The sequence below is a fragment of the Manacus candei genome, unplaced genomic scaffold (assembly GCF_025592945.1).
Source record: "Manacus candei isolate 608988 ecotype Guabito, Panama unplaced genomic scaffold, ASM2559294v1 h1tg000008l, whole genome shotgun sequence".
Classification (NCBI taxonomy): Eukaryota; Metazoa; Chordata; class Aves; order Passeriformes; family Pipridae; genus Manacus; species Manacus candei.
This window is the reverse complement of record NW_026138056.1, coordinates 4,660,955-4,684,679: the sequence shown is the minus strand read 5'-3', so window position 1 is coordinate 4,684,679 and position 23,725 is coordinate 4,660,955. Positions and strand designations below refer to the sequence as shown.

The 23,725-nt window shown below is 39.0% G+C and overlaps 1 protein-coding gene across 2 annotated transcripts in view; it reads right to left on the bottom strand.

Moving 5' to 3' along the window:
- The window catches only part of PTPN2 (protein tyrosine phosphatase non-receptor type 2), a 28,995-nt gene extending 6,286 nt beyond the window's left edge, over window positions 1–22,709 (bottom strand). For both annotated transcript variants that reach the window (XM_051773650.1, XM_051773648.1), the window contains exons 1-8: window positions 22,567–22,709; window positions 19,940–20,030; window positions 12,583–12,683; window positions 11,856–11,954; window positions 10,571–10,708; window positions 5,005–5,214; window positions 3,421–3,579; window positions 321–511 (exon numbers count right to left, since the gene is read on the bottom strand). In XM_051773650.1, coding sequence (XP_051629610.1) covers window positions 321–511; window positions 3,421–3,579; window positions 5,005–5,214; window positions 10,571–10,708; window positions 11,856–11,954; window positions 12,583–12,683; window positions 19,940–20,030; window positions 22,567–22,635 — 1,058 coding nt within the window. In that variant the 5' untranslated portion in view covers window positions 22,636–22,709. The remainder of the gene's footprint in view (window positions 1–320; window positions 512–3,420; window positions 3,580–5,004; window positions 5,215–10,570; window positions 10,709–11,855; window positions 11,955–12,582; window positions 12,684–19,939; window positions 20,031–22,566) is intronic.
- Window positions 22,710–23,725: the final 1,016 nt, after the last annotated feature.

The following is a 23,725-nucleotide window of genomic DNA, read 5'->3' as shown; positions in this document are numbered from 1 at the left end:
AGTATCAAATTATTTTTGGCAATTTTAGGACCTAATTCACACTGCATAATGGAGTTCACTGATAGTCTGCAGGAAAATGCTTTCAAGCATGAGGTTTAGGTGCTTCAATCAGAGACATTTTCTTCTCTTGACCTTTCAACAGTAAAACTCTATCACAAGGAACAACTGAGGTTGTATTTTTAAAATAATTCAATAAGACAGTCAAACACCACCATTCCTTCCTCTCTACTGAAGAAAGATCTTGAAATTTTCTTATAATAAGAAATAAGCCTTTCGAGAAAGTGTATCTGCCTTCTAAATGTTTTCTTTATCTTGCCTACCTTTCAGTGTTCCCATCTGTGATATCTTGAACTTTAGTGGACAGGTCAGTGTTTACTTTCTCCATCTGATCTTTGTTCTCCAGGCCTATGCTGTTCCCATTGTACTTCTCTGTGGTTATTTTAGTTGGGTGCGGAGGAGACTGCTCGGAATGTGGCGCTTGGTCCTCCTTAGAGAGCTCCTTCCACCGTTTCTGCAAACAAGGAGAACATATTTCAAACATTCCCCTAACACTACAGACAACCCTTGCTCAAGTTGTCTTCCAAAAGAACAGTCACAAAAGTAGATTAAAAGGAACTACCAGATCAAGAAAAAAACCTGCTAGATGAAGAAATAAGGTTAGGGGAAGATGCATCTTCTCCAACAATGATCAATGATCCTTTTTTCTGTTTCTCCGGGATGATGCTACTAAGGTGGCATGAGGCCACTAACTTTAGGGTTTGCATTGTCCACAGTAGCTCCACAACTAGGAAGCAACATTTCTTTTGTCACCCAGCACTGTCCAGCACTTTCCATTTCCTTCTACTCACTAGAGGCCTACACTGTGCTCTTACCTTTCATGGCTTCAAAATACAATAGGACTTGCATGCAAGAACTGCCTAAAAAGAGAGAACTGGGAAAATTTCACTAGATTTATTTATGCCAGTCGCAGACTACTACTTCACATAGTGACCCATTAGCCCAGAGATCTACTGCATCATAAAACAGTTATTCACCTTGTTTTGAGAAGTAATTTAAACCAAGATGGAAAAAAAAATTGGAAGTAAACCTGGTTTGCTAGATCTCTGCCCTAATGAGTAACTGTTCTAATGATGAACAGTCTGAAGGACTTGTGGCAATAGAACTTCATGCAGAAAAAAACCCTAGAAAGTTCACAGGAAGGAAAAGAATTGTCCCTAAAAACCCACCATTTCTTTTCTCACACAAATCATTCAGTGCCTATAAAGACACAGAATACCTTGTAGAAAAAAAATCAGTTCCTTTTAGAAGTCTATGATAGGGAGGATGAACTGAAAATTGACTTCTCAAATCCAAGTGATAGATTCCTGTCTGCACCATGAATTCAAGACTGATGGTTTAAACTAAATATCAAACTCAGTGATATAGAAAAGCCAGCCACTTATAAATGGACTGCTGGCAGAATGAGTTTTAACAATGAACTGACTTCTCCATTGTAAAGAAGCTTCCAGTACAGATCTGAAATTCACAAAGGGACTAGTCTTGACCCAAAAAATACTTAATTCTCAGAGGTTTTCTTTGTTTTGTCTTAAACAAACATACAAACAAAAAGAAGCAGCCACTGACAAATGGAAATCCACTTAGCAGCTCCTCCTTACTGTCACAGAAAAAGGCCTTTTGGAAGACATATTTGTGTCCACGACAGACTTGCTGCCTAAGACAAATACTGATTACACCTGTAGTGATAAAGCCACACAGCAAAAACTGAAATCAGAGACAACTTTACTGCTCTTGTCATACAGAAGGAATTTCTCACCAAGAATTCTATTCTAAACATGTAATAACAATTGCTGAAATGGCTGGTAATTCCAAGTTTAAATATGTATGACAAGACTGTGTGAATGGCAGGACCAATTAAATACTGTACAACCTTAAGCAGACAAACTGCATGCATGTTGCAGTTGCAGCCACTAGCTGGCAGCAAGTTAAGGTTGTGTTTGCATACTGACTTCCAAAACCCATGGTTGTGTCAGAGATGAACATTTGGCTAATGTTATAACAGAGAAGCTGTCAATAACTTCATGCCCTCCCCATTATTAGCAGACAGAAGTGAATACCTCTCACGCTCTGGAGAGTACAACTGTTCCATTCAGGGTCAAAAAAGCAGCCTATCTGACCTTGAAAGGAGAAACACTCCTTTTAAGTACTGCCAATTGATTTTCTGCACATGACCCTGAGGCCTAAAGAGAAAAACATCAGGACAAATGCCTGCAATGCAGGAAACACTGGTTTAAGAAAGATCATATGAACGGTCATAACAAGAAAAAGAGAACAAATGAGAAGTGTGCCTTCTTAGGTATTCTCTTACTGTGAAGAAATAACACACTTGAACCTGATTGCTCCCTTGTATCCAGAAATGAGAAATCCTGTGATCTAGATGGCTAAGTGTGGGAACTCGACCTGCTCACAATGTGGACCATGGCTTTGTAAAAAACAAAGCAGAAAAATACTACTGGAGACAATTCCTCATACCACCAGAAACAGCTTCCAGAAAATAAAGACACTAAACTGCTGTTAGGATGAATCATGAAGTCTTCTGGGCACATGGCACAGGTGTCAAGACTAGCAGAACACTGTCCCAGGTGTTGATCAGCAGTTGTGCAAAATTATTTCTAGCAAGTCAAGAAACATTTGTTAAAGAGAAGAATTAGACAACTACCAGAACCACAGAGGAGAAAAAACGTGTTTTAGCTTATCTGCTCTATTCATGATTTTAAGAAATCAACAAAATAAAAAAGCCCCAGCATATGAAAGCAAAATTAAGTCTGATTTGAAGCCTCTCCTCCCAGTCCTCCCTTGCTCCCAGCTCCAGTCACTTAACATCACTGTAGCTACTGTTACGCCTGCAAGCCGCTCTGATGAAACAGTGAGATAGGTAATTTTTTTTTTGCCCCAAAATTCATATTTGGCTAGATTCTACTAAATATAACACAGATTTTAAGGGACATGAAAAAACACAGCAACTTTAGTAATAAACGTTATCTGTGGCATCAGGAAACTTTTCTGTTGGGAAAATACATAGCAAGGATCAAGAAATTCTAAAAAAGATCCTTACTATCTTCAAAGCAGTACTGGTCATTACTTTTGCTTTTTAGTATTGAAGATACAGATTGAACCTTCTTTTTCTAAACATTTGTACAGACAAATAATTTTTATATTTCATTGAAAAGGGGACATATATATAGGATTAGACGTTTAGTTCATAGAAGGCACTGAACAGATATCCTCTGATACCTCCTAGGCATCTATTGAAAAAGTCTAATTATTTAAATTCCACAAAGTTACATGTTTTAAAATAATTTGGAGCTCATTTTTTACTACTGTTGCAGTCAGCTGTTTAAATACATAGAGCTATACGTTTACCTGTATAGTTGAATCCCCCATTATAAATTTTGCTCCTTCTATTACAGCCATATATGAAAATCTTAGTTGATCAGGAGTCTGAATAAGTCCCATTCGATATTTTCTCATATCCAGTAATACCTTCTTAATATCTACAGAAAATGGGTCCTTTTTTTCCATCTGTAAAGAAAGTTACATTGCAAGTATCAATGGTATGTAAAAACAATTGCAAGTGAAAGTCATAAAATTCAATCTAAAAATTAATTTCTTCATATTATGCTTATATTGGTTATATAAAAAATTAACCACTCAAATGATTTCTATTTTGTTTTTACAGATAAAATGCAAACCATCTAATGAAAACTTACTATGAAAAAATCGATGATCCTGTATTAATAATAAATTAGTACTCTAATATCAAGTTTTAAACTTAAGATTAGGTATGCTTGATTTTATTCAGGCATGTATTGAAACTTTGAAATAAGACTATAAGAATCAGAACTGTAAAACAGTATTTCCTGCTGCTCCTGAATGGAACAGTAATTTAGACAGACTGAATGCGGCAGAAGTTTCCTTATTTAAAGCAGAATCCCTAATCCAAGCAATGCACACACTTGTCCCTACATTACATTCATGGAGTGTTTTTAAACATATATCTGCACTTCTTACAATGTTCACTATAAATCATCTAATATTAAAGTATATTTGCATCAAAATATACCCGTTTTCAAAAATGCATCAAAAAAGAAAAACTGAAGAAAAAAAACCAAAAAATAAGTTGAAAGGATCTAACCAAACCAAAAGACAAGTCTCTTGTCACTTAAATGAAATCCTATTTCACCTAACCCTGTGCTGTCCTTTTCACTATTGCCAAGCACAGACAAATAAAAAGTCTGTGCCTGGATTTCAAAATCCAACAAAATTCTAAAGCTATTTTAAATATTATTTAACATTTAAAGTTCACTCATGTCATGAGCAATTTTGATGATGTAGCTCGCTGAGTAAACATAGAAATCTATACATCCATGTGACACTGCAACTGGCTGCCAAGCCCCACCTCCCAGGGGGCTGCACAGCAAGGGAAATTCTGCACCACTCTTCATTACATACTGCAGGAGATCCAGGGACGTGCCCGAATTCTCATGCTAGTTCAGATAACAATTTTCTGCACTCTTAAGAAAAGGGGCCTGTCAGACTTGTGAGATATTCTATGTTTGGAGAAAAAGACTTATAGATTTAATTATCTCCATATATATTCACAAGCTTAACTTTAAACTTATATTAAAAAAAACCAACCAGTCCTCAACCTTTTCTAAGCACATCTTATATAAAAGGGAAAGAATGTTTACTATTTACTTTCCAGGAAGCTTTGAAAATACGTAATGTACTTGAAGATGGATTTGTAAATGCATTTCAAGAGCTGTGTTTTTAAACCATCAAAATATGTGAAGAAAAAGAAAGTATGATGTATTAATTAAAGTTTCCACTGGCATGTCATTAACTTCAATGTTTTTAAAGCCTTCTGACCAAAAAGCCCACACTGGGAATGGAGGCAAGGTGTCAGGAGAAGGGAAAAGATGACAGAGCGAATAAGCAAACACTTACCAGAACCAGACAAGTGTCTACTAATGAAAATGTGCCAGAACGTCCTATCCCTGCACTGCAGTGAACTACTGCAGGCCCGTGTTCAGGACTCAGTGAACCAGACTCTCTGACTTTAAACAGGAAGTTCAGGAATGAAGCCGGGGATTCAGGAACTCCGAAGTCTGGCCATGTGGTATAATGAAAATGAGAGATCATCCTGGACTCACCACTCTAGAAGTGAAAACAAATAAAATAATACAACTAGGAAGTGTTCCTCTTTTGTTCAGTTAGTACACATTTCCCCAATCTAAATCAATAGCTATTTTCTATTTTAAAACTCCCATTTAGACAAACCATCCCATAACTTGCTTTAAGTTGGATGACAACCAACAGAGCAAGCTGAAGCAGTTTTTTATCCGAGTTGGTCGTTTCCTCCTTTCCAATTATTACCATACGCATTTTTTTCTTCTTCTCAAACTCCCAATATATTTGGGTTGCTTTACTACTTACTCCCAAATATCCTTCCTTTTCTACCATTAGAGCAGTTTAAAGGCTGACAGCAGTTATTAGACAGCTAGAATTAATACTACTGAAAAAAGTCCACATCAGTGTTGTATACACTCTCCACTCTTGCTCAGAGCAAGTTTTAATGCCAAGAGGTATCACATCTCCTTTCTATGAACCACATTACTGTGAGGAGCAGGAAGTGTCATGGAAAAGGCCTGTAACAACCCATACAGCAGGATGTCTAGCAAGACTTCCACAGGACATATTCTGTCTTTTTAAGTAAAAAAGGAGGATTCCAAAATCATACAGTTGGCTTTAGAACCACACAGTTTCTCTCCTAACATGAACAACTAACTGCAAGTACTGAAATGACAGCAAGAATATGTATATAAAATCTAGATTATATTTTTATGGAACTCACTTCAGACTTGCTGTTAAATGCTACTCCTTGCCATGGTGATTCTGAGACAAACTGATCACTGATTTTAGCTCAGGAATTTTAGAAATGTTCAGTTATTTTTACCTTCTCTCCATTACATCAAATTTTCCACATAGACTGAAACCTACCTAAATCTTGACAGAGTTTGAACACAGGAAGATTTAAAATATCAATGTATTCTAGAAAAGTTATTTTTCCTTCTTCAGCAACAATAAAACACAGCCTTAAAATTAAAATAAACTCTACTGTTCTTCATCTGCTCAGTCCATTTCAACTTCTTACCAGAGACAGCTTACGAAACTCCTTTGTGAAACCAAAGTAATCCAGTTTGTGGTTACCACAGTAACAAAAATACTCTCCCGTTTTGTCTTTTGCCTTCAATGCCTGATACTGCAAGACTGCCAGTATTTTCACAGAAAACAGTGAATATTAACACAACTCCAGTGACTCTCAAATGCACAATTATCTTCCAGAAATATTTTGTCTTTTGGCTAAGAGCTCAACAAAGACAACAGAGTATGATCTATGATATTGGGAAAGTGAGTTCACAGGAAGATTTCATGTGGAAAAAAGACTACCAAGGCCTAAATTGTGTAAATACACTGGGACTTTCCTTTGTCTGAAGCAAAGCATTAAAACAAGAGTTTGCATTTTCGACTGAGATCTTCCAACTGCTCCTCTGTACCTTATTTTTTAAGTGGCGAGTTAACTCACAAATCAACAGAAATGACCTGTTTGTTTAAAAAACATGAAGGAGATAAATTTTTAATAAGAAATCTGGAAATAACACTCAAGCAATTTCCTCTATTTCTAAGAAAAATAATTCATCATTTTCGAAACAAAATGAAAAAGAAAACTGGAGAGGTGAGTTAAATGCACGTATTAGGTAAAGCAAAGGTTAAGGTTGTTCCTTGTGAATCAGATGGTCTTTAAGTGGCAAATGATACTTCCTTCCCACAAGATCGTTAGACAGCATTACAGATGAAAACCTCCCTTACACCTCAAGAAGGCAAAAATGCCTTTTTTGTCTTTTGGTATGTAGGGTTTGTCTGTGTAGGGGTGTTTTCCCCCCACTCTCATCCTCTAGCATCCTCTTCCTAAAAAAAAAAAAAAAAAAAAAAAAAAGGTACTGCTTCAAGCACATGGCCAAGTGTCACCCTGCTTATACATTAATCTGAAATAAGTATTTCTAAAAGAGAGATTAAACAGCGCTGTTGCACATGTCACTCAGCTCTAACCCACAGAATTCTTGCATGAAGGCTTTGTCCATCCCATGATTTTCCATCCCTTCAGCTCATTTTAAAAATACCTAGTCTCTTCATCTTTCTACAAGAGTCCCATTGCAGTGCACCGGAACCAGCTGGTCGTCTCTGAACTTGCAGTCTCTAATCCTACAGTCAAATCCCATTTGAATATTTCAAACCTCCCACATTTCTCACTTAAACAGAATGGCTCTTTCAAGTGGTGCTTGGCAGTCAAGCTGTACAGCTGAAACACTGCCTTTGTGTGGGTATCTGTAGCACCCTTTCTTGAAGAACTCCCAGTCACTGAGCCATGCACCATAGCTATCACTTACATGAAGTGACTTTGGACTGTAACGAGAAGAGTTTTGGCTTGCTAAAGATTCACAACTGTAGATGGATAAAAATTCACATTTAAAGAACAGCTAACTTCAATTTGAAGTGTTACCAGGAAGTCAGCTAGTCTTTTAAATTAAAAAACCCTGGACTTCAAGGTTCAGGTACTAATATAAAATTTTATATGTTATACACAACGAACACATTTCTGCACAGTAATTGAAAACCAGCTTGTTCTATGGTAACCACAACACAATCTTCCAAGATTTATTTCCTAAGACTAGCTACCAAAAAAAAAAGCCAATAATTTTTCATCAAAATCATCAAACCATTCTAGCAAAATTTTTAGGAACTACTGGGATAAGCTTTCCATTAATTATGTGTCACACTGTAACTTTCTCACGGTATCTGGGTTGCCACAGTTTTCTGAAATTACAGAAAACAAAAAAGTTTTCTTTCTCTAAAGACCAATACTTATAGTTGTGACCAAAAAAAAAAAGCTAAAAGCAGCAATAAAGAATATAAAAACATATTCAACACAAGATGGAGTCTTTGTTAGATATTGACAGCTAACTTGAGAATCTCCACATAATATTGCCACAAAATTTAGCAACACTATCCAATAGAAGGTTAGTTTACAAATTTAACAAAAGGCTCTCAAACACCTGACTATCACTTCTACAATATGCTGGGACACTTTGCTTCAAATCATATACATGCAGTAGCTTCACACATAAATGCTTACAAAATTTTAACATGAGCACAGTTTCTTCCTTCTACCCTTATTTTCCGACAGAGGCATAGGTTTGTGGAAGCCTTCACAATAAGTCTTTGCTCAAAGCCAACTCTGAACCTGAGCTATTACAGCAGAAAGCAGCACTCAACTTGCAGAAGGGCTGACAATTGACACTGACAAAACCATGGAGAACACACAATGAACCATGGTGGAAAGCAGCTTCAAATGCCTGTATTCTAAAATGCAGACTGGGTCAGGCAAAAAATAAGGAAATTCCACGATAATCACCAGCAAGACAAAGAACATTAGAAATATTTTCAAAACTTTTGGGAAGGTACCAATAAACACCATTTTCTTTCCAAAGCTTTACCGGACTCTGCCAGCCCCAATAGCAAAAACAAATGTTTGCCTAGAACAGATATAAATGAATCAAACACCCAAATGCTTTGCTCTAATCTTGAAAAAAAGAACACCCTCCCAACTTCACCTGTACTTCTAAGTGTTCTTTAACAAAATCAACAAGAAAACAAATAAATATTCAGTGGTTGTTTCATTGGTAACAACATTAAACAAGCACTTTACTCTTCATACATATGTATTTTGCTTATGTCTTAAAAGAGATTTGCTGCAGTAAGACAAATATACTTCAGCTCAGAATGGTTATATCATAAAGACAATTTTGGTTCTGTTTTCAAGGAAATGCTAAAATTTAAGTATTCTTGGCATTCAGAGTATATTTTGTTCATGAGTCATCTTATATTCCAGGCATCGAGTGGCTAAATGTCTTACACTCTGCCTCCACCAAAGGCCCCTCCAGAGTAACTTGCATAAACACAGTTAAGCTCACATTTCAAGTTACTGTGAATACCAAGTTCCCACAAGTTTTATGGTATAATTATCAAATCCTTACAAAAGGTTGCATTTAACATTCATAGTGTTAGTCTAGAAACTATGCAGTTTTTTTGTTTGAATAACCAAGTATGTTTTATTTCTTTTAGTGTTTTATATAAAAATTATTCTTTGGAGTTAATATGTGTAGAGCCTTACAAGAGTGCCAGGGTATTAAAATAAAAATTCAATACAGAAAGTTTTCTAGGTATTTGTCAAACTGATTTACGTGACATACAAGAAACTCCACAGTGCTGACGGGCACTGCTGGTCCAAAACAAACCCAGAAATTTAAGTGCTCAGTAGTTTCAACTCAAAAGTCTACTATAGTATATGTTGTGCTGTTCCTCAAGGCATTTCTGCATTTTCCAATTAATGTTATGTTCAAACACACACGTGATGAAAACTGCATCCTTTGAAAATAGGAAGTTTAAGAGTAGGGGCCAACATCTGCCAAATAATTCCACAAAAAAGCCTTTTTGGTAGTTAGGAAAACTTGCATTCAGCTTTCCAAAAAGGAGAGTTAACCTTTCTCAGGCACTAGCTTGCAAGCACTACTCCTCTTTTCTTTGCTTTTGCTGTCATTGAACAAACTACTAAACAGAAATTCTTTAGGTCAGCAGGACAGTATTTCACAAAGCTCTTCTTACAAGGAAGAGACCAAGGAGCAACATGCCAAGTTTTATCATGTTGATGTCATGAGGGAGGTTTTGAATGAACAAAACTTGCCATAGTAGCACTTAAGGCAAGATTTATAGGGAGAGAGAATATCTTACAAGACATAGCTGGAACAAACAGACAAGTTCTTCAATCCTGTCTTCTGCTCTGAAACAGAAGCAGCAAATTCCAACCCAAGCTCAGGCCAGGAACAATTTTTTTGAGCTTAACTTGGTTAAATTGTCAAAGCGCTTAATTTTTTAAGAGAAAAGGATGGTTGGTCCTGTGGAGCAAAAGGGGAGGTAAGCAAGAGGAGATAAAGTTACCTATCTACAGGTGGTAATCACCCCTCCCCAAAAAAAACTTAAGATAGCTGGATTGAATTACATGGAAAATTCAAGTTCCACTAAAAACCAGTTATTATTAAGTTGGATTTCGGATAGTCAAAGGAAATCAGAATTTTCAACTCCTGTGTTCCTCCCTTTAGGTTAATTCTTACAGCTCCTCTTAGAATCACCACTACCATCAACCACAATTGAGCATGCTACGGTGCTGCCATATGGAAAATATAAATATAAAAATGCTGAAGATCTTATCTTTTTAATGTATAAATTGAGGTCTAACTTGCTTATATTCCACACCAACATCTTTAACATCCTCAGAAGCCAAGTGCATTAAAATTCCCACTGCAAAAGCTCAAACCTTGAGTGACAACGTGCTAAACGGTTCTCACAGTACACTGAAGCCCAAAAATATGAGCTGTATAGACTGAGAAAAGCTTACATTGATATTTTCTAATTGCAGTAGATGTACTGTGTAATAGGATTTGACGTCTTCAGATACCAGTCTCACACGGAAACCTGTTTCACTGAATGTCATAACTTCTTCTTCTTTTGTTGGCCAGTATTGTGCACACTTCACCTATTTGATTTTTTTTTTAAAGGAAGGAAAAAAAGAAGGGGGAAAAAAAGAAAAAAATCTGGTTAAATATCCTAGTATCTTGGGCTTTCCATGTACAGATTTTGAGACCCCATTATTCAACACAGTAGACTCAAGTACCTGCTCCCAGTTTGAGAACTCTCGAAGTCTGTAATCCGTAATGTTTACAGCCAAGTCACTACAACTGCTTCAGTGGCTATTATGCATTCCAGCTTTGTCTGTTTACGCTTTCTTTCACTGCAGGGCTAACATGTTTTGAGATACATCTGAACCCTTCTCCCTCTCCCCTCTGTAGTTCTCTACAGGGAACCGAGACCTCTGTTCAGCTGTTTCAGCATTTCCTCCCCCCATTTCTGACATGCACACCTGTACATTTACAGAACTCTTCTATCACATCCAGTTCTCTCCAGGCTTGTTGTATACTGGAAGGTTCTAGTGAAACAAAGGATAAGGGAACAAAGCAATGCACAACCATTGTCTTTTATTCCTCTTGCTCTGCACTCAAACTTTTTGTAGGAAAATTTTTGCACAAGAAAATAAGTGACTTTTTAGAAGACCAATCTTCTTCCCTAACTAATCTACTCTGAAGAAAAGACAAACCTCAAATGACATGCACTTATAACTAAAATCCACAGTGCTCTTATGTGCATTAGCAGAAAAGCTACATCATAGCAGAAAATTTCTGTATTCTGCATGTATACCAACTGTTCACCAGTTCTTGGGCAACAGTTTGTCTTCACTGTTATAGCTAATATCCCTATATAACAAATATACTACTCTTCAGAGTAATCAGATTTAGAGGAATTAATCTAAAGATACTTTAATTCAAACTTGTTTTCCCACCTTCCATTTTGTTCCAAGAGCATCTTACGCTGCCTCTACTCCACACTATTTCTATCTGCATATCCTCCTTTCTCAGAATGTTACTTTCACCTTTCTGCATTCATCACCAAATGGATGCTATTTTCACTAAACTGAACTTCAGGTCTTAGCTCCATCACTTTAATGTTACATTTAATACACATTATGCTGTACGCCAGTGAGAAAGTTTGTTAGTTCTTTTAATGCAATAATCAAACACTGCTCAACTGTATTAAAATTATATGGCTTTACAACTAATTTCACTTACTGATTCTTTTTCGACAATTCTGTTCAGCATGACAACTGCTTTGGTTTGTTGTTGCCATACCATCAGCCAAAAATGACAACAGGTATTAGGGAGAGGACCCTGTGTAGTAAAGAAAAATGGGCATGAGAACATACAGGCAAACCAATATTTGAACACAGTTAATAGTTCACTGTTGAAAAGAGGAATAAGTCTTCCTCTGAAAGTTTAAACAAATTATTAATAGAATTATAGAAGTAGCAGGCAAGAAAGTAATCACGTTGCCCAGACCACTACAGGACTTGAAATGGTTGCGTATTTTTTTTTAAGAAAAAAAACAATCAAACAAAACCAAACAACAGAACAATAAAAACTCAGGGAAAGCATATTTGGGTTGAGCATCAATACTACTTTGCCGTTAGAATTAAAACTACTGTTCAGAAGGTACAAGATGAATTAAGGGGTTAAAGTATTGTTGCAACCTATTTCCTAAAGAACTGAAGAGCAAGAAATACCTGAAAAGCTTCATACGCAGTAAATTAATCATACCTCAATATTCCCTTTAGCTTTTCTTAAAATATAAAATAATCTGATCACAGCTACCTGTGATAACAGCCTACACAGGCTGTTAATATGAAATACATGTAATACATACAGACAAGGAATCATCCAAATACAAATTACAACTGTACAAATCCTCCTCCCCTAGATTCTCAATCCCTGTAATACTGTAGTAACTGGTACTACTCACCTGTGTTAAAATATAGTATCTCTGGGCTTCTTCTATGACCACTAGGCTGGCATTGATATAGTCATTCTCGGTGTTCTGGAGTTTTACACGACTATGATCATCTAAAATTCAAACAAAATTAAGAATTAATGATGCATCCATCTGGATGAATACTCTCTCAAAGGCAAGTTTAGGTCTGACAAGCAACTTGAAATAAATATTGCAGTCCTACCCAAGCAGTAAATTATTTGTATATGTGAAAATAATTTCTCATCTATCTTTGATAACTGCCTGTCTCATTCTCCCCTCAGCATTACATGGGAGTAATTTCAGGAAGCGATTACTAGCAGATGCTCAGAAAACTGGAATACCCATTTTTATTTATAAAAACAGCCAAACAAAACAACCCTCCCATACATGCCAAAAGATGCTCACAGCCATCCCTCAACAGCTGCATTTCCTTAATACAACAGCACCACGACTCACACCAGGCAAAGCTGTCCTATCACATCAGATCACTCCACTGCATGGTTTCCTTTGTGTTCAGAATTCCAAAATTTTTGGTGAAGTTTCATAGGTTGAGGTAGAATCATACAGAAAAACTCACACAGCTAAAAAAACTCACCAAAATGTACTTGCAATAATTCAAACTAAGTACTGATCAATTTAATTTTCCCTATGAGTTATTGTCAAATACTGTACAATATAACAATAATAAAGAGACACATGCAAAACCATACATATTTAACAAATCTTTCAATTAAATGAAGCCTAATCTAATTACATGGTTTCAGTCTCTCACAATTACATAGGCAAGACAGAAGATTCCCCTATTTATGGCAGAGGCAAGTGAAGGATAAAATTCTAACATTAATATGAGAAAGATGATCATACTGTCATGCTCAAACACTGCATAATAAAAAGTCATTGTGGCTGTTCCTAGAACCTTTTAGTATCTGATTTATCAGCCTCTAGGAGACATTTAGGTAATGAGACTTGTTCATAGTAAGTAATGCTTCAGCCATTTATTGGTCACTGTATTAAACAAAGAGCACTTTTAGTTTAAAATCTGTACACAACTAGATGCCAGAAAATGAGATCCAACTGACTGCAAACCTCCTGAAGCTCAACAGCCTCAGCAGACTGTTTCAGAAGAGTAAATAAAAAACAGCAAACTAAAATGAATTTAAGAGACTTCAGCCCACAAAACTCAACTGGGGCACAGACTGCTGTTAAAATGCCAGCCCACTTTTCCCTCTCCCTGCACCAAAAGGCTAACTTCCTTTTGATAGACATCTTGGGAAATGCACAAAATCATGAGTTTTCACATGAGCAACTTCCAAGTATCAAATTCGGCACAGCTATGACAACTGAACTCATAGCCAGGCTGTACAGCACAAGGCTTATCTCAGAAATCCATGAATATAACCTTGCACAGGAAAAAAGCTGATGGCAATCAAAAAACAGTCACTGAATTAAGACTCTTGTTCTACAGATTGCTCATATGATTTTATATAAATACTTTCCAGGTTTGGAAACCTGGGAAAATACATTTACTAGGTTTTGATCTGCTTTTATACTCTCCCTCATCTATCTACTATTGGCAACTGCCAGAGATGATCTTGCTGGATTAAAGTAGAGAAATCAACAGTAAAGTACAACTATTTTGTTGTTGTTCAAGGACTCAGATTTGGGTTGTTACCACACCTCCTTTAGGTCCTAGCTTTTACATGCAGTCACATACAAACACGCAGAGAACAGAAATATGCTGAAAAATTCTTTTTAATATAAAAACATGAGAAATTTACTGGGTTAGTCTGTTTTTATTAGCATTCCAGTTGTAAGGCAACACCATCTTGACTTTCAGGAGTCTTTAAAAAAAATTATGATACCTCTGTGTGAAGAAAAAAAATATTATCAAAGTCAATACACAGCAAAATTAAGACACACGTGCATTTTAAAGTAAAATATATTTCTTTGTATTATTTTGCTGGGATAGGAAAGCATTACTCTTTCCTTTCATGTATCACTTTATCTGAAATGTTTCTACTGGAGAGAAACCAAGACCGCTGTAAATATTACATGTCATTTGCCAACAGGAAAAACTTAAGATCTTGTTATAGTAAATCACACATACCGGTACTAGTGTTCTCGGAAAGGTGACGTCAGCAAGCACGTTAACAATTTAATCACCCAGCGGCAGCTGCTGTTCTGCTGCCCGGGGAGATAACTGCCGAGCCTCTAAGGAGGTTCCCTACTTTAATCCTCATACACACTTCCAGCTTTATTTTTTTCTTCTTATAAATTCTGCTTTGTAAACGTGACAAATAGCATTCTGAAAGTTTTTTTTTTAAAGTCCCTTTAACAACTAATTCTATGCACAGACAGCCTCCCTCTTCCTCCCCAAGTAAAACAGAGGCGATCCAACAAATACTCTGGCATACAGTCCACAGGACAAAGACAGACACTAGGATATATTGATTTCCCTTCTTTCAAGGGAAAAGGTTCTTAAAGGACACAATGACCTAGAAACCTCATTCAAACCCTGGCTTGCTCTTCTGAATTAAATGAAGCAAGCCAACTTCTGACAGTGAGTTTGCTGTAACATTTTGTCCCGTATGTAAATCGTTTCCAGTTACAAAGTACCTAAGATTTATATGAATGATAAACCTATCTTAAATCTTTAAGATAAATCTTATCTTATACATTGCCATGCCCACAACAGCTAAAATACAGTAACCATTTTCTGAAGTGCTAATTCCCCTATTTCGACAAACTATGCAGCCTGAAAGGGAAGTGGAAATCTTAAAAATTATTCTCATTCTGGCTCTTGCACTGAGAAAACCCACTCCCAGAACAACCCTATCTGAGATAAGCAAACTCTGATTACCTACTTCCAGTGAAGCCCTGTCCAACTGATATCACTGACAATACTCCCCATGTTTCAAGTGAGGCCAAGACTTCACATTACACATCAATCAGCCCACTCCCTGCTAAAGAGAAAATGACAGATCCTGTTAAAACCGAGATAAAACACATTTGGTGTTTGACATCATGCAGTTCTTGCAGTTGGTTAATGAAAGGTTTTTATTTGAAAACAACTGTGTTTCTAGAAGTGAATCTACTGTATAATTTTAAAATTATCTTTTATCCAAAAGACATTTCTGGTCCCCCAAATATAGAGCTATTAACAATAGAGGAGGACGATCCACTTAGTGGATTAAAGAAAGTCATAAATAAAACATGTAGCCGTAAGCCATCCCAGTGACCCTGCCCGACCCTTTCCCGCCTACCAGCAAATCCCCTCCATTTCACTAATCTAAATTCAGTCTATCTGAGCTGCTAAATTATTCAAATTACAATACTCTATCACTAGACTTACAGTCACAAGGTACAGAGGTAGCCTAAGGCAAAGGAAAGGCAAAGTGACTTTTCCCCACCGCCCTGTCACTGGTTGTACACAACACATGCCATCATACCAATCATGGCCTAGCCATGACCGAAATGCATTCATACCGAAACACACGTGTAACTATGGCACAGGATGCACACACTTCTAAAGATGGTGAAAGGCAATCTTAAGACACGCTAAAGTTTAGATCAGCATGTGCTATAAAGTTTCCGTCTTCCCTAACCCCAAAGAAAGAAGGATCTCCAAAAGCAGCATGTTGAGTTTATTTTACAATATTTCTGGTAACAAGATGTTTGAGAGAATCATTAGATAACATCATAAATATCATCAATGTTAGCTTCTAACATGGACAACAAGAAATGCAGCAGGCTTACTTTGGACAGAAATCTCCCTGTTCCCAGCACATACACTCAAAACAGTACAGAAAGGGAACATTTCTGCAATGACAATTAATCAGCACCATGTGCAAAACCATTCAAATCAGCTTCAGCGCTGCTGCCTGTAAAGCACAATACTCTTCATGTTCCTCTCTCCCTGGCCAACTGCAAGCCTATGGCTGAAAGATCTGAGAGAAAGTCTACTCATGGCCTCAAGAACAAAGCAAGTGAAATCACTACCTTGCAACATCCTCCAACAGCAACGTGATCTATCAGGTAAAAATGCTCAGACGACCCAGGATATTGAGCCACACACCATATTACAAAGGAAGGCTGAAGATACAACTGCGTAAACCCCCATCTACCCTCCAAAAGCTAAAGGAAAAAAAATCCTGCCAGTTTTGCTGAGGGGATTTCCTTCTTGCCTCTAAATCTGGTAACACAGTAAGCAGATGTCTGAAAGGTGTCTACAGTCAATCTGAGACAGTTTCATTGAAGATATTAATAAAGAATAACAACCTCACAAGTTACTTTCCTCTCTTAACGATGTTTTCTGAGAAATGGTTTCATCTGTCCGGAAATGACTGGCTGTCAAACCAAACCTATTTCGGATTAACTTCCTGTTTCAATAGTATGACATAGTCAAAATATTCCTCTCCCTATTCTAGATTAATACCAAACTGCTGGACTGCTGGAATTTTTAACTAGGCGGTAACTCTTCAGGCTTTTACCAAACCAAACTTATACACACTATAGCTCTTTAGCCAACAAAAACAGACAGTAACAAAAATTCTTATGAAACTGGAAACTCTGTGAAACTCAACTGTAATGGGCAGAGATGATTAGCCTTTCCCAGCTAACAAAAATTAATTTTTACCTAGAAATGTATGTAACAGACACAAATTGGTTTCAGTGTACTTGTCTCATGCATTATGGTTGAAACAGGGCAAACCAACCCAAAGCATTTTTTCCTGCACTTGTAATTGGCATATTTTCCGTAAGACAGAAAAATCCTTGCATTTCCTCTTGCAGACACACCACCTTGGATTTTAGGTTGGCTCAGCCACTACTATGGTTAACAAACAACTTTCTCAGTGCCAGGGAGAAATAAAATGTTTTCATCAAATAACGTCTTGCAACATGGTTCAGTGGCTGGATCTTGAAAGTCTAACAACTCATTTTGAAGGCCTCTGACTTTTAGAGAATACTAGTAACACCTGGTTTTCATTTAAACATTGTTAAAAAGTGGTAAGATTTGCAAAGTGAAGGACTAAAATTGTCCTCAAGATTATGTGAGACTGAGTTGTCTTGCATTTCTGCAACACCAGCTCCTTGCATTAGATGAGATGTGTTCACCACAGTGACCAAACCATACAGCTTTATCCCAGCTGCTTTGAAATTTAGGTACTGCTGTCTTGAAATCTTATTTATCATATATTCCCTGCCAAATCTCTTTCTCCTCCAACTCTAATCATTGTTACAGAAGCAATTATGAATCATATTTGAAAACACAGATGTAAAATTCAAGAGAAATTAGTTCAAACATAATGTTTTGGTCTGTTGTCATACAGCCTTGTTCCTAATGCCCAGTTCTGTAGGCTATCTCAGTGGACTAATTCAAATCTTCTTTCTTTGAAAAATGCTAAAAACGGAGACATTCCTCATAAATTTCACCATCTTAATTCATTCATCGTGCTATACTTCATGTCAACTAGTACGTAATGGCTCTAACCCTGTCCTGAGCCCCACTACTACCTCAACACCAGATTTTATCTAACTATCTGCTTTGGCATAGGGTCCAGGAATTAACAGAATCATATAAATTTCTTCCTCCTGGTTAAACACAGATTTCAGAAGCAAGCTTTGCCATGACTAAGATAGAAGCGTTTGATGCTCTTCATCACAGTAAAAGGCATGCCAAAATTAAAAAATTTTAAAAATCGTAAAATTTTGAGCTCCAAATAACTGTAGGAGATGAATGCAAGTCACATCTGTAAGATATTACTGGAGGCATTATTAGATGCTACTTAAATAATAAAATGTATTTTTATTTATTTTAGAAACACTATTTTTAAAAAGAAAGAAAAAAGCACAAATATGTTGAAGGAAACTTCTATTCTCTTGGCACTAGTGCCTAAGAAATTAAATCCATGAATGGGAAAAATGGTAAACGCATGGATACAGCTTCTGACACAGAAGTAGTATAGGATATTAGACCCAGCAATAGAACCTGGGTCTCCCGGGAGTTCAAATCCAACTTCCTGCCTTCTCGTCTTACAGCTCCCATCCCAATTTAGGTATGAAACAGAAAGTGAATAAAACATGATCTACTTTGGCATCAGTAAGATGCCAATGCTGTGCTGTAACAGGACAGTAAACCTGGGACACAGAAGTACCTCTGCATAGACCAACATGTGCCCAGCAAGAAGCCTGTCTCCCTTTGCTGAGCACACAGTTGGAGTTAGTGAGCCTTGCCTTATCTGAGGTACCTTCTTCAGATGGAATGCCATGCACATGCAGCAAGGAGGTCATGCACTGAACTCCTAAGTTCAGTTTCACCAGCCTGCAGCACCAAGATTTGGCATAATGCCATTTGAAGAGAATTCACTGTGCCAGTGAGCATCCTGGCAGCAGCCTAAGGAGCAGCACACAGCACTCCATCTGACCAGCATGACTCAATCCAAGACCCTTTCCATGTAATTTTGAGAAGTGCCACACACATGCTGTTACCACAACTTTCAACTGGAAACACGGAGCTCAGCACTTCTCCAAATCTTACAAACAGGTACTCAATCAAGAAGCTCCAACACACCAGCAACCCTTCAAAAACTCTGGATCCAGTAACAAGGCTTTTACGACCCTTCGGTACTCAGAGGCTTCACACTGAAGAACGCAGAAACATTTAATCTGTTCCAGCTTCAATTTACTGTAGAAAAATTAAGGCTGTACAGTTTTTTCCCCAGCCTTTTTTAAAGTGATTTATGATAGCTTTCTCCAGCAGTAACTACACATCGGTAATCTTTTGTTCACACAAATGCTGTTGAACAGAAGCCCACAGCATCTCTGTAGCAGAGAAGCTGGTCTAAAAAAAAAGGGGTTTTCACATGAGATGCAAGATCATTATGTCACAAAGACCATTTTACAGCAGTTAGTGAAGTACAAAGCACCCCATACCATATTTACCATACAGACAAAAATAACCAAATCTCAAGCATTTTTTAAAGTAACGGTAGAAATTGAGTAGCATTTAAACACAAAATATTAAACAAATAATTTCCCTATGAGAAAAATATCTTTAAAATATTACTTTGCAGCTCACACTTACTTATACACTAATACCTATGGTTTGCAACCTTTTATCACCATTCAGCACAATGAGTTTAATTTGCAGACTTTTCTCCCTCCTGTTACACACTTTTGTGTATGTGTTACCAAAAAAAACACATTTATAATAGGATACATGCCTACGGAAATAAACAAAATGTAAAATCCACAATGACCATGACTTATTAGCTTCAGTATTTAAGGTCAGCAGGATAAGCAAAAAGTCTAGAAATATTACTGCAATTATTACAGAAAAGATACTTACATGGACTAACATCTCTGTATCTGTTTCGATTTCTGTTTTCTGGATATTTTGCAACCCTGTGAGGGTAGTCACTGGATTTATGTCGTATTTCCTTTAAAAAACAAAAAAGTGCAGTTAACTTTTTTTTTAACTCTAGCCAGCAAGATGATTAAGATTAATGTTTTACATATCCTATTAATTAATCGCAGTTATTAATAATTAACATTTTAAAGCCAACTTTTATTGCACCTAGTGCAATTTCACTCAGAAAATGTGTCTCATTCTTGGCCAAGCTGTTGTCATTTAGATCTTCCTACACTTGGCTGACATAACCAAACTAAGATAAGCACAACTTGCTAAGCAACTGATGCACGAGGATCAAAGGGGAAAAAAAATCAACCAGATATTTATTATGCTTACAGTTTACCCTCTAACTTGCATGTTATCTGCCACAGCAATAAGAGACTCAGAGGGAACTTCCACCAGTATTCCTGCTGGCTCCTATACACTGACTGGCAGTTTAAAGCCCCACAAAGGTAACTGAACTCATTAATGATTTTATGGTTGCTGTTAAGAGCCATATGATTATTCTTGGTGGTTTGATGGTTCATCCCAAACAGCTGTAGTTAAACATGAATCAATATAAGAAAGAACTCTAGAGTCACAAATATCAGTGTGAAATCACAGCCTGCTTCTCCCTGTGCATTAATACAAATCTTTCAATAATATGTCAGATACTCAAACAGACTCATTTACACGCTATTTTAAGGATCATACTGTTCACTTGTTCTGAATGTTCAGCTTTATTAATTTTTTTGCCTCTAAGTGCATCTTTTCCACAATTTCACTAAGATATACAGATTTACCTTATGTAGACAACTGAAAACAGCCTCCTATGTATTCAACTCTGTCTTTGCATCTCTGTACCAATGCCATCTCAGCAGAGATGTTGCATGATACAGAATTAACAGTATTTTACTTGGAATTCTCTTTTTGTTTTCAGATTACGTTGCTGCATTTGATCATTATGTCCCAAAGGGCATTTAAACTTCTCATTACAACTGAGCATTCTTTGGTCTTCTCAATGTTTCCACTATCTTTGTCTTCAAATTTTCTTAATGGCCCAGTCTATTCCTGGACAATGAACACAGCTGGAAAGGACTTAGGCAGAAATCCACCGTACAAAAGAAAGCTCCATTTTTTAGCATCTGGTGCATGACCTTACTTTAAGTGCAGGACCAACCTGCAAAGAACATAAACTCCAATGTGGAGAGGCAACTGCCAAGCACCAGTGCTCCACATATTTGTGTAAAAATCTCTCGATCTATTAGGTTTTTTACTTTGATACAGCACACTGGAGCTTCTCTGGTTTACACGACTGACAAGCTTTGGGAGCTTGCACATGGAATGAATGGATCTGGCAGGCATTCACACCCAAGTTCCCATGAAATGTAAATTTTGTATTACTCGGTAACAGGATGCAACATATTTTGTTTTTAAAAGCACCTGCATCGTGGGGGCACAGAAACACACCTGTACTTAGGTAAAGAAACATTAAACGAGCTGGAAACACTACTACAGTGATGGGGGGGAGGGTAGGTTTGCTATAAAGAAACAAACCTAAGGAAGTTTAATGACCATTTCTAAAATCAGTTTTCCCACATAATATCCAGCCATGACACAGAATACCCTGAGTTGGAAGGGATCCACAAGGATCATCAAGCCCAACTCCTGACCCTGCACAGGATAACCCCAAGAATCACACCATGTGCCTGACAGTGTTGTTCAAATGTTTCCTGAACTCTGGCAGGCTTATACTAAATGTTACTTATTTGAAATACAGACATATTCGAAACTGAAATATATGAAATATTGAAATAATGTATTTGAATCACATATAAATCAAATAAATCCCTAATTTAACCGAGAAAAACCACGACGTGAAATCAGCAAAGAGAGCTTTGTTTTTTGGTTCTTTTTCCTCATTTGTGAGAGTGCTATAAAATATTGCTAGCACAAATAACGGCTCTAGTGATACTAGCGGACAAAAGTCTATTTTATGGAAGTGACTGTTGTTGAAAGTTCGTAATCTCGTTGTTTCAACACAGAAAATGCAAATACTGCATCTCTGAGAGGCAGCTGCGCAGGACCCCCGCAGCAGCAGCCAGGCTTTGCCAAGGCACCGAGAACGGGCGCTGAGGAGGGAGCGCGGGTGCCTGAGGAACCGCGCAAACCCAGGGGCGACACCGAGCCTTGGCCGAACCCATGTCATGGGGCACAGCTTCCCACACGTACCGCAGACCGCGGGGATCCCGCGGGCCCCGTTCGGTTCGGCCCCGGCGGCACCGACGCTGAGAGCCGCCGAGCCCGCGCACGCGCCGCGCCCCACCCCGCGCCTGCGCGCCGCCGCCTCCCACACGCACCGCTCTCCCGGGGCCACCCTTCAAGCGCATGCGCGGCGCCTGCCCGCGGCTCCGCTGCGCGCACCTGAGGGCGAAAGCCGTGCTGGCCCAACGACTTCCGCTCTCCCCGCTGCTGAGGCGGCGGCGCGGACTGGGCACGGGAGCTGCCGGCCCGCGGCCATCTCTGGCCCCCACCCTCCTTCCCTCCTGCTCTCCGGCTGGAGCCGACCATCCCACTCGGCTCACCAGATAACGCGCCTGCCAGTCGTTCGTGGCGTCGATCTCCTGAAACTCCTGCTCGATGGCGGCGGACATGATGGCGGCGGCCGACAGGGCACGCGAGCCTGTCCGCGGGAGGCCGGCCAGCGACCTCGCGACCGCTCGAGCACTGCCCCCCGCCTCACGGGAGCGGCGGGCGCGCACATACGCTCGCGACCGGGTGTCCCGGCGCCCGGCGCATGCGCGGCCCTCGCCCCGCCCACCGAGGGCCGGTGTGCCCACGCCCCCCGGGAGGAGGAGGCGGTATGCACCTGGGGTGACGTCACAGGGGGCGGGGTCGTCCTGCGGTGTCCGCGGGCGCGGCAGGCCCTGGGTCTTCGGGGTTCTGAGCGGTTGTTGTGACAGGATCACAGAATTAGTCGGGTTGGAAAAGACCTCTGAGATCATCGAGCCCAACCTGTGACCCAACACCACCTTGTCAACTAGACCATGGCACTGAGTGCCACATCCAGTCTTTTCTTAAACACCTCCAGGGACGTGACTCCACCAACTCCCTGGGCAGGCCATTCGAGTGTCTAATCACCCTTTCTGTGAAGAAAGTCTTCCTAACTTCCAAAATAAAGCTCCCCTAGCGCGGCCTGACGGTGTTTCCTCTCGTCCTGTCACTGGTTGCCTGGGAGAAGAGCCACATCCCAACCTCGCTACAACCTCCTTTCCGATAGTTGTAGAGTGATAAGGTCTCCCCTGAAGCCTCCTCCTCTCTAGTCTAAACACCTCCTGCTCCTTCAGCTACTCCTCATAGGACTTGTGCTCCAGACTCTTCACCAGCTTCGTTGCTCTTCTGTGGACCTGCTCCAGCACCTCAGTGTCTTTCCTAAATTGAGGGCCCCAGAACTGAACACAGTATTTGAGGTGTGGCCTCACCAGTGCCGAGTACAGAGAGAGAATCACTGGTCCTGCTGGCCACACTGTTCCTGATACCGGCCAGGATGCCGGTGTGCCCACCTGGGCACACTGCTGGCTCATGTTCAGCCGCCATCGATCAGCACTCCCGGGTCCTTTTCTGCCGGACAGCTTTCCAGCCACTCTGCCTCCAGCCTGTCGCGCTGCATCTCTGTCCCGATGTCACTGAGCGGACACGGCCCTCTGAGGGTGCATGAGCGCTTCCATGGAGTCCCCATCCCGG